A 15,893-nucleotide genomic window follows, 5' to 3' on the forward strand; every position below is an offset into this window, starting at 1 on the left:
AGTGGGTGGGGGGTGGTTATATATATATATGTATGTATATGTGGAGAGAGAGAGAGAAGGGAGAATGCAGATTCGAGAAATTAGGAAGGTTTGACAATGGCGGTTTTGTTGGTTGGGGTTGGGGAGTACGTGTTTTCTTACAGTTATGTGGAGCCATGGAGGTGGAAACGAAACGACGGACTAATCCGGGATCTCAAGTCCGTGTAGGGTGTTACTGAATTTTAATGGATTTCGGATAAAAAAAAAAGAAAAAAGAAGTTTTTTTTTTTTAATTTCTTTAATATATAAATATTATTTTTTAATTATTTTTTATTATTTAATAATTCTTATTTTGTTTTTTTCTCTTGTCAATAAAAATACCTCTATTCAATAAAAAAATTAGAAAAAAAATAAATACTTTATTAAAAATTTGATAAAAAAAAATAGTTTGAACTATTTTCTAAAATTTAATTAAAAATTAAAGAATGTGAAGAGTGATAATATAAAAAAATAGTGATATTTGTTATAAATAAATATCGAATGTAATATAATAATTAAATGTTAAATTTGTTGACTTTGTCAAAATTAATAATATGATAAATTTAGAGATGAACTAAACAAAGATAAGAATTGTTGAAAATAATTATATTTATTTTTGGATTTTGATTCATGTTGTTTACAGATGGTCCGATCACATTGATGAACGAACGCGACCTAGTTTGCCTTGAGTCCATTCAAACAAGAAGATGATCCAAAATTGATCAATCCAATGAAAATTCATGAGGAAGTGATCAAGGTTGATAGAGTTACTAGTCCCCATGTGATGAATAACAAAATTCGGTTGCAACAAACTTAGTGGAGGTGATGAAGAGATAATGGAGCAAAAAGATTCAATTCTTAATTGAATTTGTTAGATGATTATACATGTGAGTAAAAAAATATACTAAAGTGTGTGGAACATTTTGGTCCTGTCGATAGAGAAAAAGAGAGAGATTATTAAAAATTGAAAGGGTAACGATAGTAGATAGCTTTGGGTTTGGGGGAAACAATCAAGAAATATGCGTGTTGATTTCTTGAGGTGTGTAATTTGATTGTATCCAAATATCTTTGTACTTCAATAGTTTCAATAATGAATCTTGTCTATATTGGAACCTCCCAGATGTAGGCTAGTTAGAGCCGAACTGGGTTATCAATTGTGATGTATTTTGTATATTTCGTTCTTATCATCACCAGTGTGTGCATTCGCTGTCCGATCATCCAACGAACAACCATTTTGTGTTGAGTGAATTTGTAGATTTGATTTTGGAGGTAAATTGTTCTTGCTGCTGGGTGAGTTAATCGAAATTTGGAGCCAAAAATTGGTATCAGAGTAGGCTCCTTGGTGCTACTAAAGAGTTATCCATCATCATGGAAACAAAAGAAGCCTAATCCCAAACGAGCTGCGCTCACGACTAAGGATTTAGCAGCAGAAGACATTGATTGTGATGAATTATCTCCTACTTCAAGGCATTTCTTCCAAATAATTCAGAACATAAAGGCCATACTGAAACAGAATATCACCCAGATTGAAAGTCCAAAAAGCAACCAAACAGCTGGCAGACAACCTGTACAAAAGCTATGAACAAGGATAAGAAAGCAATCGGTGTAAATTGAAGTGACGACGAAAATAAAGAAGACGAGGTAGTTGTGTTAACTATTTGTAATGATGAGAAGATATGATGAATTCACAAAAATGACATTCGAATAACTTGTGGAAGCCCACAACATGGTGGTGGTTGAACAAAAAAATTGTAATTGTCCAAAATGACAAATTAAAGGCAATGGTTACGAGATTGAACCAAAGGATCGAGGTGCAGATGGAAGCAAAAGAGAAGCCAACCAAAACGAATGATGAATTTGTTGCAGAGCAAAAAAATGTAGTTGATAAGGCTACCTATTTAAGGAAGAAAGTTGAAGAACTTGAGTCTACAAACAAAAAGCTCATAAATGTAAATAAAAACTTGTTGAAAGGAAAATCCTAGCTTGACAAAGTATTATTGATTGCGAAACCTCATGGAGATCATACCGGAATTGGCTATCATTATGGAGCTTCGAGTTCCCAGATTGTTTTTCTCAAAGGCAGCATGTTGCATGAATAAGAGAAAACGAGTGCAAAATCGAAATTTAAGCAAAATCAGATAGAGGAAAAACATCAGACAAATCGGAAGTGGGGTCCAAACAATTCACAGACTGCAGGTGCTGCTGGAGAACAAGTCATATTGCAAATCAGTATGCCCAAATTGTACGTGATATACTCAAGGGAAAACAAATAAAATGGTCATCGGAATAGCTTAAGAAAAAAAATAAAAATCAGATGTGACTGGAGGCCAAAAGTTTCATCAAATATCCACAATATTGCACCATTTATGGAAAAATCTAGTAGAGATGTGTCCAACTTAAAGGGTGATGCTATTGATGTCATTCAAGTTATTGATGAATTATCCTCCAATGATATTGAACCAAAATCTGGTGTAAAAATGGGGTCTATAGTTGATGAATGTCATCCTACAAATCCTATTGTTGAAAATCTTAAAGGTGGAAGTATTACAAGAGGTAAATCCATGGATTCCTATGAAGGCAACATACAAAAATGTTTACTTAAAAAATGGATCAAAAAAAAAGTACAAAATTTTTGGGATGACGAATATGCAACGACCAGTATGCAAAATAAACCATCGGAATCTGAGGATAGCTACGTCTGAAGGTTGTTTGGATCAACAACAGACAGTCTGACAAATGAGAGAAAAACATCTCATTCCTTCCGTCTCTAGTTGAAGTCAAATGCATATTAAACCTTCTTGGCTTGATTGTCTTCCATACTGAAGAGAAAAATGAAAGAGTAAAGCTGCGATTGAAGAAGTAAATCATTTATCTTCATCTTGATATAATTTTATATTGGATTGATAGATTGGATGAGCTGCTTGTTTGTGCGCATTACTTTTTGCTGATTGTGATGATTGATTTAACTTAATTAAATAAATTAAAGAAGAGTTGATTGCATGTCCAACCTTCTATCGATGAATAAGGCCTTATAGTCACAAATTCACCACAAGGTTATCCTTCATAGACAATTAATCATTTATTCTTAATTCATATGGCTATATATTTTTTTATTTTTTTATTTTCATTCTATGTGCCGAAGCAAAATAAACACAATAAGACCATCCGTAACGGTTGTATCTCCTCTTAGGAGATGCAGAGATGCACCACATCATCATTTTTTTTTATTTTTTTTAAAAAAGTAGAAAAAGAAATAGATATTTGGTCTTCAGCATCTCTGTTTAAATTGTGACACATGACACATATATGATGTATATTATATGTATTTTATTTTTATAATTTATATTAAAATTATTATTATATTTTTAATTTTGTAATATTTTTATAATTTATGAAATTTTTTATTTTATAAAATGATACCAATATTGAATACATTTATATTAATTTTAATTTAAAAAAAATATAAAATACAAATGTAATTTTATTAAACTAATTAATATTAAGAAATAATTTAATTTATTGGATAAAGTATAATTACAAATTTTAACATAATTATATAATATAGAATCATAATAAAATTAATTTGAAATAAAAATATAATTAAAAATTAATATATGTATATATATAAAACTAAAAATAAAAAATAATAAAAAAAAATTAGGATGAAAAAATAAAAATAAGCATTTGGGTATGTTACCAAATTTTTTCCCATAAAAAAAGACATTAAATTAATTTTTTATTTTTTATTTTTTATTTTTTATATTATATTAAAAAATTATTTTTACATTCAACATATAAATCAAAATCTATTTATATCACGATAATTATTCAAATTTAAAATTTTAATTACTTATATCTCAAAATCCAACAAACACACCCTAGCTTAGCTACTTTCTGTTTTGGGGACAGTCTAAATAAGAAGAGCAGATAAATAAGAGTAGAACCACACTAGCATACTTGACTTTGAAAATCGAAACCAGAGACTCGTCACCCTCGCTCAAATTCGGCTGCTCACAACGGAGAATGAAAATGGATTCCCTGCACCTCTTCTCGCTCTGCCTTCTAACTGCTCTCCCCACCCCCACTCTGCAGGTAGATTCACTAGAAACCTGAAATATTATGGATTCTACCGTAATCGCGCAAGCACGATAAATCGAAACCCTTTGATGCCTCATAACACTGTCTTTTGCTTTCTTATTTTTATGCATTTTATGTTTTCTTGTTATATTTGATGTAATTAGAAAGTTTTTGTTGAAGATCGCTCGAAACTCTTACCATTTTATTTTATTTTTTTCTGTATTTTTTGTCCTTGCGTTCATTTTTATAATGTTGTTCAAAAGGCTTTTGGCGAAGATCGGCGGCCATTGATCAATGTATCGGTTAAGGTCTCCACGCCGTTCTCCATTGCTCTGGACAATCTCCAGAGGCAAATCAAGTAACCGCACGCTTCATTTACTTTCCAATTTAGGTCTTTCTGTGAAGATTTTGTGTGTTGCTTTGGCTAATTCCGTCCTGGTTTGCAATTGCTGTGCAATTCGAAATTCATGATTTAGTTACTGACTATTTGATAATGGATTATCATTGTTTCTACTTTCTAGTTCATATGTGTGATTAGTTTGGGTAGTAGCTGATATCCTCTTGTATCCATATTTTTGAGTTGAAAGGTGTTACTTTGTTTCATTTTTCATTGTTGATAAGCTATACATTCAAGAACATTGGGCTGCTGCGACGAGCAATGACACACGCCTCTTATTCGGAGGAGAACAACAAGGCATTAGGTTTATTGGGCGTAAATGTAATCGAATCCTCGGTTGCGCTGCAGTTGCTATCCAAAAATGTCGATACTTCATCCAAGGATTTGAGTGACAGTATTGCAGATGCATCTAAGGTGGACGGTTCTTGCAATGCAGACGGTGTGCATCTGGGGTTGGAGAGGATTGTTAGAGTCTCACACAAGACAAATGCCTCTGCTCCTTCTGTTATTTGTGGCGCATTTCGTGCAATGTATGGGGCAATTGCAGTTGACTCTGCGAGTTCGGATGAGGCTGGGAAGATCTACCTCAAAGTTCACAGTGGAATAGGGAACACGGCAGTGATGTAGGTAAGGATTCCGTATGCTAAGCTCGCTATTTGCTTTGTTAAACTTGGCTGATGTTTGTTGAACTGATCCCACTTCATAAGCTTCATCTTTCCTAGTTGTCGGCTGACTACTGGAGATTTTGAGGTTGATGCTTATTTTCTAACTGCTGGTATGTCTATCCATCATAGATGGTTTAGTTGTGGTCCAGCCGGAATGATGTTATAATGTATGCTGTGCTCGGAATTTAGTTCTAGCTAGACAAATAGTAGTATTATTTGTGCTTTAAAGTTGTGTTTCTTTCTGTGTTTTGGAATATTTAAGATTTTTGTTGTTGGGTATTAGGTACTGTGAAATTATTAAGAATTATGATGTTATTTCGGTGAAGTAGTTTTTGTTGTTTTAAGATGTTTCGTGAGATGAAAATATAATGTATAATTTGTTGAAAAATACAATTTTACTGCATGGCTGGAAAACAGACCAGAGTATCCTTAAAGAAACATTCTCCCTCAAGAAAGCCCCAATTCTTGAACAGGTAAATGCTAATATATGTAACTTGTTGGTTAAATCATTTTATATTACACTTTAATTTTTTAGTTTATTAATGATATGAAAACTTTGGATTTATACTCTAAAGAATAAAGACTAGACACTCGACAAGATTAAAAAGTTTTAGCATTTGATTGAACGATAGTCGGGCAAGACATGAAATACATATAGACAATGGTGGGAGAGTATCGTAGGCCATTTTATGCTTATTTAAAAAATTGAAGTATTAAGCATGAAAAGATGACGAGAAAGACTGCTTAATTGAATAGTCTATAAACGAGAATGCGTAGAACTGTAATTGAGAGAGTTAGGTCTATATTTTCTGAAGCATGTTATTAATCTGAACTTAGTGGTTCCTTGGGACATTAAAGTGACATATAAATTTTTGGTTCGGTATAGATATCAAGTATGATCATCTGCGAATTTTTGTCTGCAATGGATTTGTGTGAAGATCTAAGTTGAACATGAAGACTTGACAGTGCTATCTTTATTAATTATGATCGAGATGAATTTGGCTATAAATATTATGATCGTACTGATATTGAAAAGGCGTAAAGGACGACACTCAAAGAAGACAATACCTTGTCTGAAATTGATCTAGTTTGGTTGACTGCATCTAATCCTCACATTGCTGGTATGATGCTAAAACTTATGAGCATTATGATAATGTCGAATTGTCGATAACTACTAACAACTTTGAGCTAAAAATGCATGTTTCAATTGATTATGCTGAAGAATAAGATGAGATATCACATATGAGATACTTTGATGACATTGTTGTAGATGTTTCTGAATCATTCAACTCAGGCTTTCTAATGGACATAGTCTATTATAATTGTACCATAGAAAATGAAGTCAAACAAAAGTCTTTCTATGAAGATCACACTTAGAATTTGGTGGAAGTACCTAAAGGTGGAGAAAAAAAAAGGATGGATTTATAGAATTTTAAGGTAATTATTCATCTCCAAGATTAAAAAGATAGGTTAGTGGTAAAAGACCACAACCCAAGAAAAAGTGTTGATTTTAATGAGATTTTCTTGCCGATTGTTAATATATCATGTGTTAGAATTGTATTAAGTCTTGCTGCTATGCACGACATAAAAGTTGAATTTATGGATGTGAAAGATGCTTTGTTTTGTTTGTAGGGGTGTCGATTCGTATTTTCGGGTCGTGTTCGTGTCGGATTGAGTTATGGTGATAACAAAAAAATTGTCAACCCGAACCCGAAATTCGACCTGAAACACTAGACCCGAACACGACATGAATTCGTTTCAGGTTGTTCGAAATCCGAACAAACTCGATACGAACCCAACACGAAACATACCCGAAAACTTAAAAAAAAATTAAATTAATCTAAAAAATCATTTTTATTTTTATATTATATATATTTAAAATAATATAAATATTATAAATAATAATAATAATAATAATAAAAATTTCAGGTCAATCCGAAACACGAAACCAAAAAATCTAACTTGATTTTTATATTTCGGGTTATCAGGTCAACCCGAAATATGCCCCGAACACGACACAATTTTTTTTTTCGTTTCGAGTTTGGGTCGACTCGATTTTGATTGCGAACGTGTTCGCTTTTTCTTGAGTTATCAAATTGTGTCCATTTTTTTTTTTCCGGTTATTTATTCATAACTCAAGAATTTAGTCATTCTTAGCTCGTCTTTTAATTAGGGTGTGCTTGTTTGAGGGATTGTATTAGATTTTAACTATTCATCCAATTTTTTTTTTCAAAAATATCAAATCAAACTCATTTTTTATATTATACTAAAAATTAATTTTACATTCAAAATATCACATCAACACCTATTTATATCACATCATACAACTATTCAAATTCAAAATTTTTACTGTTCAAATCCCAACTCAAAATCCAAACCCCTAAACACACCCACCCTTAGTGAACCAACATCCAAAGAGTTTGAACTTTGAAGATCAAACTCGGGTAATCGAAGTCGATAAAAATGTAGTTAAGACACCTATTTCTGAGGGTAACAAAATGAAGAAATACTCGACAATGCATTTGGTCGTCATTAACCGTTACAACGCAACAAATCCGCCGTTTTTACACTCTCAAACAATGCCTATGCTTCGATTTCGATCTATTTTCATGTATCTCATGATCTACTTAGCCATACTCTAAATCTTGTCCTCATGGAACATCTTTTTACAATGTAATGAAAAGAATAGTCCTAAATAGGCATGCTCGAACTCGCCTTCTTCGACCATAGCCAAATCTTGGACAAAGAGAAGCTATCATCTCTACTCCGAAGAAGCCCAATCCTCTTCCCATCCGTCATCGTTTCGATGCTTTCCATTTTACTATCCTCACAATACGGCCTATTCACTCTCGATTTCTTCTTACAACCGCCTTTGTCGCTCGAAGTTAACGTGACTCGCAAATTCGCCCCGTCGATCACATACTGAAACGCGCCCATTGAAAAACATCTCCTCGCGTCGATACTACTGCTGCTTCCAATCGCCTCGGGTTCTTTTCCAAACCCATCAGCATTCGCGCTTCGGAATTTCCCGAGCGAAATCGAGAAGACCGTCGCGACGTTTTCTTGATTTTCGATCGCTCCCTCGTCGGGACGCGACGATTTCATCCTCGGCCGCGTGGGTTTGTCGCAAGAAATAAGTCCTCGGCACAAAGGGCACGTCGAGTTTGACAGAAGCCACGTTTCGATGCAGTGCATGTGAAAGGCGTGGCTGCAGCTGGGAATGAGCTTTAGCAGGCAGTCGGTGTCGGAAAATTCGCTGAGACAAACGGCGCAGTCGAATGGCTCGTTCGCTCCCGCGACGTCTCGGTAACGGAAAACGGGAAGCGCATCGATCACGGATTGATCGAGACCCGAGTCGTGTAGACGGAAGAGCTGCTGCAGCTGCCGCTGGAACGTGTGGGAGTTCGAGCCTTCGACGACGGCGCCGGCGGGAAGGCTATTGGAGCGCGAGATCGATGAAAACGCCGCGCGCTTCGTTAGGCATCGAACGAGGAGTTGGATGACACCGAGCATGAAAAACCCGAGCGATAATATCACTATAACCAATAGAACAATCGGGCTGATTTTAATCCGGCTCATTTTTTTTTTATTTTTGTTTTATAATCAGGCTTCACAATCCAACAATTTTTTTCGACAAATCGGGTGAAATTTGAAGAGATCATGAGAGGTTTAAGTTGGTGATGAACTAGATATGGGATTGAAGAATGGGATGAGAAAAAGGCAATGGAAGATTGGTTTGTGAAACAAGATTGGTAAAAAAGGTTTTGCTACTAACATTAACATTACCATTTTGTTATGAATTATGATTCCTCGTGCCCTTCACTTCTCCTTTCTCTCTCACCTCTCTGTCCCTCTCTCTCATGTCATTTTCTTCTGTTTTTGTTTAATTTTTAACTACTTCATCCTACTTTAAATTACATGCGACTTTTAGCAGGGGTGTCAAAAGTAAACCCGATCCGAAAAATCGAATCCGTTCGATCTGAAATTCTTCAGGTTCGGGTTTGGGTATTTCGGGTTTGAAAAAAATCGGGTCGATCTGAACTTGAAACGAAAAAAATTCGTGTCGTATTTGGGTCGTGTTTCTGGTTGACCTGATAACCTGAAATTTCAAAATCAGGTTAGGTTTTGGGTTTCGTGTTTCGGATTGACCTGAAATTTTTATTATTATTATTTTAATTTATAATATTTATATTATTTTAAATATAAAATAATATAAAAATTAAAATAAAAATGATATTTTTTTAGACCAATTTAATTTTTTTTAAATTTTCAGGTCTGTTTCGTGTCGGGTTCGTATCGGATTTGTTCGGATTTCGGGTGACCTGAAACTAATTCAGGTTGACCTGAAAGAATTCGTATCGTGTTCGGGTTTAGGGTTTCAGGTCAAATTTTGGGTCTGGTTCGGGTTGATAGTTTTTTTGTTATCCTCATGGCTCAATCCGACACGAACACGACCCAAAAACACGAATTGGCACCCCTAACTTTTAGTATATATATATACTTTTGAATAAATTAGAATAATGCATAAAATTTTATACTTGTGAAGTTCATAAGGGTGTGCTTCATTTGTGTTTTATATTTATATAATTATTTGATGTAATTTTTGTAAGAAAGAAATAATATATATATATACAACACTTTTTCAACTATAAATAAATTATTATAAGTATTTTTGCTTATATATATTTCTATATGAATATAAGAGTTTTGTTAAATAAAACAAAAAAAATTATGTGCAAAGAAGACTAAGAAAGTGCTAATAAATTTTGAACTGATTTTACGATGATAAATGTACTTACAATTTGGAAATTTCTATATAATATTTTATAAAATTGTATAATGCACTTTTTTAAATATATTATCAACATGAATTTGGTGCTGAAATTACTTTTTCAACACCATACTGAATAACTAAAATTTAATTATACATAATTATATTAATTATATAATTTAATGATATAAATTAATATTACTAACTTTTACCCATTCAGCTATGTGCTGAAATTATTTCTTTCAGCATTTGATCCTCTTCCATAAATTATAAGCAATCTTGCCTATATATATATATATATATTTCTTATTTTATGACTTACTATTGTAGTCAATGTTTGGTAATTATGAAATCCTCCATTCACACAAACTTTTTTTTTTTTTTTTTTGGTATATAGAAACATAAACTATAAAAAAATAAAAAAATAAAGTTATATGAATGATTGATGTTTTCCATTGTAGACTTAAGGAGGAAGACAAGATCATCTCCACACAAGTAAAGTTATATTCTCTACCAAAAAGAATTACTTCTATAACTTATTATATATGTATCGAATCAATTTAGGGTAGGATGAGTTTAGCCCTATTCTTTCTTAGTTTGATTTTAATGGGATTGTTTGTTTTGATTTTAAATTTGATTTAAATAGTATTTTGATATGATCTTTTGCCCGAAGAAATAATGATTAGTATTCTCTCTATTTCAGTTAAATGTATCATTTTAACTGTATTAGAATGTCTTATGAAAAAAAATACTCATTCCGTTCACGTATAAAGTATACATTTATTTTTAGTACGGGGTTTAAAAAATAATAGTATTTTAATTATAGTGGGTAGGTAAAAGTAGTATAAATGACATTTTTGTCCTTGCTTTTTGGTATAAAAGTAATGATGTAATGTAAAGTAAGGGTATTTGTGAAAAAATGGGATATTTAATAAAATAATTACTTTGTAATTGGACGTCCCAAAATAAAAATATATATACTTTGTAGCTGGACGGAGGGAGTATTTCATTTGTCCATTAACAAAATATAAATATTTTTATATTGGATTGTCTAATTACAAAGTGATAATGTTAATTTTTTTAGAAGCGTGGACCCTACCGTACATAACACACATCCTAGCATTTGTATTTATTTACATAAATACTATTACACCCGTTTTTTAATCATAAAAATATACTACCTCCGGGCGGTGGTAATCTTTTCATTTGAATTTGACGTCATTGTTTTTAATATTAAAAATATTTTTATATTTGTATTGTATTTTATATAAATATCATTATAATAGTATTATAAGATACTAATAGAAATATTTTTATTTTTTTTATTTTTTACTATATTTTGATATAATATTTAATATTCAAATATTAAAATACAAAAAAACAAATGAGAAAATTACTGGTATATATACAAAAGGAGCATGTCTTTTTATACCAAGACTATCATCTACTATCATAAAATACAATATTTCTTAAATTACAGCAAAAATAAATATTTACTTTATAATGGTACGATGAAATATTTATTTCTACTGCAGCATACGTAATCTATATATACCTACAAATATCCACAATTTTTATAAATATATATGTATGTACTTTTGTATTTACAAATGTAAAAATGTCAAATACTATCTTATATATTTTTTTAATTAATAAAATATTTTTATCTTTTAATATATTATAAAAGAACAAAAAAAAAAAATTGTATTGAGTTGGAACAAATAATTGTAAATAATTTTGAATAATATTGGTGTCATGGTGTGTGTAGGAATGTCAACGGAACAGATTTTACAGGCTCCGAGATCCGCTCCGCTAGAAAATATTAGGATCCGAGACCCGCCTGCCCCGCTTCCACCTGGCCCCAGGACTTGCCCCGTCCCGAACTCTCCGGGTTCGAGGCCAACCCGGCAAACCCACTTTTTTTAAAAAAATATAATAATAAATTTTTTTTTAACAATCGAATACTAAAATAAATAGCATTAAAAGTACAAAAAAAAAAATTTAAAAACAATCAAATATTGATCCATAGAAATAAGATAAATAAATAAATAATATATTTTTATTATATAAATATATATATTAAGTATAATAATTTTAAAAAATTATTTGAAGCAGACAACTAATTGAATTTTATATTTAAAATTATTTAAATAAATAAATAATATATTGTTATTATATAAATGTATATATATATTAGTTATAATAATTTTAAAAAATATCCGAGTTCGGATCCGGGTCCAAGTTGGAGCGGGTTTTAGTAAAACCCGTAACTCGCCCCGAACTCGGCCGGATTTAAAATTTTAAATTCACAACCCGCCCCAAAACATATTATTTAAACCCGAACCCGCCCCATTAAAAACGAATCCGGGACTAACCCGCCCTATTTGACATCCTGGGTGTGTAGTGTAGGTGAATTTGCTTGAGAAGAACACATGAAAAGGGACAAAAGAAAAAAAGGTAGAGAGAGGGGAGGTTGTTTTCCCTCGCACGCATGCAATCGATCGATCTGATATAATATCGAATTCCAAGGCTCAGCTGACCCTCAGTGCGATTATGACTAATCATCAACTCCCAGTGACGAATACAGCAGTAAAAGTTCGATCCAGCAGGTCGAAAAATAGATTTTTTTTTTTTTTATTATTGATTCAATATTTTTTTTTTTAATTCATAGTACACAATAGGGAAAAAAAAAATTTGAAAATTTTAAATATTTTATAAAAAATTTCAACAAAACTATATAGAATTTAATATTTTTTTTACTGTAAAAAATAAAATTTAAAGAGTAAGGGTGTATTTGTTTAGGGGATTGAATTTTAAATTCACTATTCATCTAATTTTTTTTCCCCAAGAATATTAAATTAAACACCTATTTTTTATTTTTTATATTATACTAAAAATTAATTTTACATTCAAAACATCGTATCAACACATATTTATATCACATCATACAACTATGCAAATTCAAAATTTTTATTATTCAAATCCCAACTCAAAATCCAAACCCCCAAACAAACACACCCTAAAAGTATAAATCAACAAACTAATAAAAATTTTATGATTTTTAACATTACAAAATAAAAAACTAGGAGGGGCAGATTACTATAAAATACATAATTTATTATTTTTTACTTAAAAAATACATATATTTTGAGGGCTGAGGGTCAATTGACCCTTTTAGCCCTATGTAGTTCCGCCGTTGTCTACTCCCTCCGTTTCAGAACTATAGTCTTTGAGTTGAACACGAGATTTAAAGAATATTGAAATTATATTGATAGTTGATAAAAAGTATGGATAAAAGACTTTTTTGCCTTTGTGAGTGTATTAGTGTAAAAAGTAGTAGCAATTGTGTAATGAAAATAAAAAAAATAAGGGTAATTTTACGGTGATTATGTTATTTATGGAAATAAGAGTATTGTTTTGAGACGGACAAAAATGGTAAACAAGACTATTGTATTGGGACGGAAGGAGTATTTATTTTGTCTTTGTCAATTTAAATACTCCCTCCGTCACATGTAATTTGGACGTGCTAATGTAGACCCATGAATTTAGGTAAAGTATAATTAGTAAATAATTAAAAAGTGTATTAGTAAAAATAATTATATATTAAAGTTAATATAACTAAATAGTTTTATTAAGATTAAGAAAGTTAAAAAAATATAAAATTTAAAATGTGATTAAAGTGTATAATTATATTTCAAAAAAAATGACAAGTTATGTGAGAATGACAAAAATAAAAAATAGATACAAATTATGTGAGGCGGATAAAATATTACCCAATGCATCTTCAAGACTACCACAACAACCACAATATTGAACTCGGACGAAATCTAAATAATCCAGTTTGATCAAATTGATCTACACTCACTGCAAAAAAATATATATATTTGTAACGGAATTTCGTTCATAAAGTTCACGTAGCTAACGTAATTTCATCTCTAATTCCGTCTCTAATATCATTAGTAATGAAAAAAATGAATTTAAGAATAAAAAAATTTCGTTATAAAATTGATAATTTCTTGAAATGAATTTTTGAGCGTTCGTAAGTTAAAAATTTTACTTTATGAGTATTGTGTTTCTTACAAAAGTGGCTAAAAATAACTCCGCACTGTGAAAAACAAACTCACACCTGTTTGTTTAAAATTTTGACATCTTGTACCGCCAAGGGTTTAGATCATTAAATATGTAATTCAAAATAAAATATTACATCAAAATATTATTCAAATTAAAATCAAATAATTGATGGTTTTTTTTTTTTCAAAATTTCTTAGGAATTTTGAATTGAAATTTTAATATAAATAATAATTTAATATAATAATTTATAAAAATAACACTACCTCCATCCACTTACAATATTGACATTTATTTTTTACATGTCGATCTTTAAATATTAATTATTATATCTAAACGTTGTACAAATAAAGAAAAAATGACAAAAATACTTCTATTAATATTTTATAATACAAATATAATGACATTTGTATAAAAAAATTATACAAATATAAAAATATTTTTAATAGTAAGTATAATGACGCAAAATGTAAATATAAACTTATTAAGTAGACGGAGGAAGTACTATATAGAATAGTAAGGCGGGCATTTATGTTTGTCTGTCTCTACAAGAAGAGGGCGGAACCAAAACTTAGCCGAAGGGGGCGAATATTAAAAAATAATAAATTTTATTTAATTTATACATATAAAAAGTATATATTTATTCATTTTCGAATAATTATATTTTCGAATCATATTTTAAAAACTAGGCTAGTTATCATACTGGTTAGGGCTCATCATTGCTTAGTAAATTGTAATATGATATACATTTATTAAATATCTTTAAAAATATTGATAAATAATACACGATTATATAGTGTCGATATTTTTTTTATTATTGTTGGAAATTGACAAATAAAAGAGAACTTTTATTTTTAATAAAAAAATCATTAAAATTATTTCATTCTCACTATTCAAAATTTATTTATTTTTAATTTAAATTTAATTATTAAATTTAATTATTTATTTAAATAATATTTTAATATAAATATTTTTTAAAAAATGTATTTTTATTTAAAATTATACATACTAAATAATAATAATATTAATTTAAATTAAAATTAAATAGATCTTAATTTTATAATATTTTTTGATAATTTTTTTTAATCAATTTATATATATATACATATATTTAAAATATATATATAAGTAGTAAATAAAAGAGTGGGGTGGGGTGGGGTGAGGGGGCTGCCTCCTTGCCTTTCATTACATATGCACCTGACTAGTAAGTATTTGTCTTCTTTGGCTTGAGTTGTGTCCAACCCCAACTTTGACTTGTAAGAAGAATATTGCTATTGATTAAGAAAAGGGCCCCTTCCTACCTTTTAACTGTACAATCGAACCTCTTCTTCATCTTTATTTATTACTTTCTCCTGGTCTCAGATACCATATTCACGTTGCCGTTTCTATTCGTCCCATATACCATGTCACTTTACTTTTTTGGAAAATAATTACACACTTTAATCTCATTTTAAATTTTTTATTTTTTTTTAATTTTAATTAAATTAATTAGTTATATTAATCTTAATTTATAATTATTTATATTATAAGATAATTATTTTTACTAATACATTCTTAATTATCTACTGATTACACCCCTCCTAAAATACTGTAGAAACACGGTATCTGGGACGGAGGAAGTATTATTATTATTTGGTGAAACCGAATAAAATTTACTTAAGATATGAAAACTTGACGTAATTTTATTTTAATTTAAAAATTGTGTGATATCTTCTTATATTTTTTAGAATACTGCATCAAACTCATCCACCATCTATACTTAGCAAAGTGTATGCAACACGCGTCAATAATATTGTATCAATAAAATGTGCCAACTTTAGAAATCACATTTAGAGGTGTGCATTCGGTCGGTTCAATTTATAAAAAATTGAAATTGAAATCGAAATCGAACCAAAGT

The 15,893-nt window shown here is 30.3% G+C and overlaps 2 protein-coding genes across 2 annotated transcripts; one reads left to right on the forward strand and one right to left on the reverse strand.

Annotated features, from left to right (window-relative positions):
- The first annotated feature begins 3,945 nt into the window (after nt 1-3,945).
- LOC127255091 (protein NUCLEAR FUSION DEFECTIVE 2) lies at nt 3,946-5,482 on the forward strand. Its single transcript, XM_051280467.1, has 3 exons — nt 3,946-4,110; nt 4,359-4,453; nt 4,717-5,482. The coding sequence occupies exons 1-3, from the start codon at nt 4,042-4,044 to the stop codon at nt 5,117-5,119; spliced, it is 567 nt and encodes a 188-aa protein (XP_051136424.1). The 5' UTR covers nt 3,946-4,041; the 3' UTR covers nt 5,120-5,482.
- Nucleotides 5,483-7,648: 2,166 nt separating this feature from the next.
- LOC127255301 (RING-H2 finger protein ATL47-like) lies at nt 7,649-8,999 on the reverse strand. The gene has a single exon (XM_051280786.1). The coding sequence runs from the start codon at nt 8,734-8,736 to the stop codon at nt 7,849-7,851; it is 888 nt and encodes a 295-aa protein (XP_051136743.1). The 5' UTR covers nt 8,737-8,999; the 3' UTR covers nt 7,649-7,848.
- Between the last annotated feature and the right edge of the window lie 6,894 nt (nt 9,000-15,893).

This window comes from Andrographis paniculata, unplaced genomic scaffold, assembly GCF_009805555.1.
Source record: "Andrographis paniculata isolate CXL003 unplaced genomic scaffold, ASM980555v1 Contig53END, whole genome shotgun sequence".
NCBI classification, from domain to species: Eukaryota; Viridiplantae; Streptophyta; class Magnoliopsida; order Lamiales; family Acanthaceae; genus Andrographis; species Andrographis paniculata.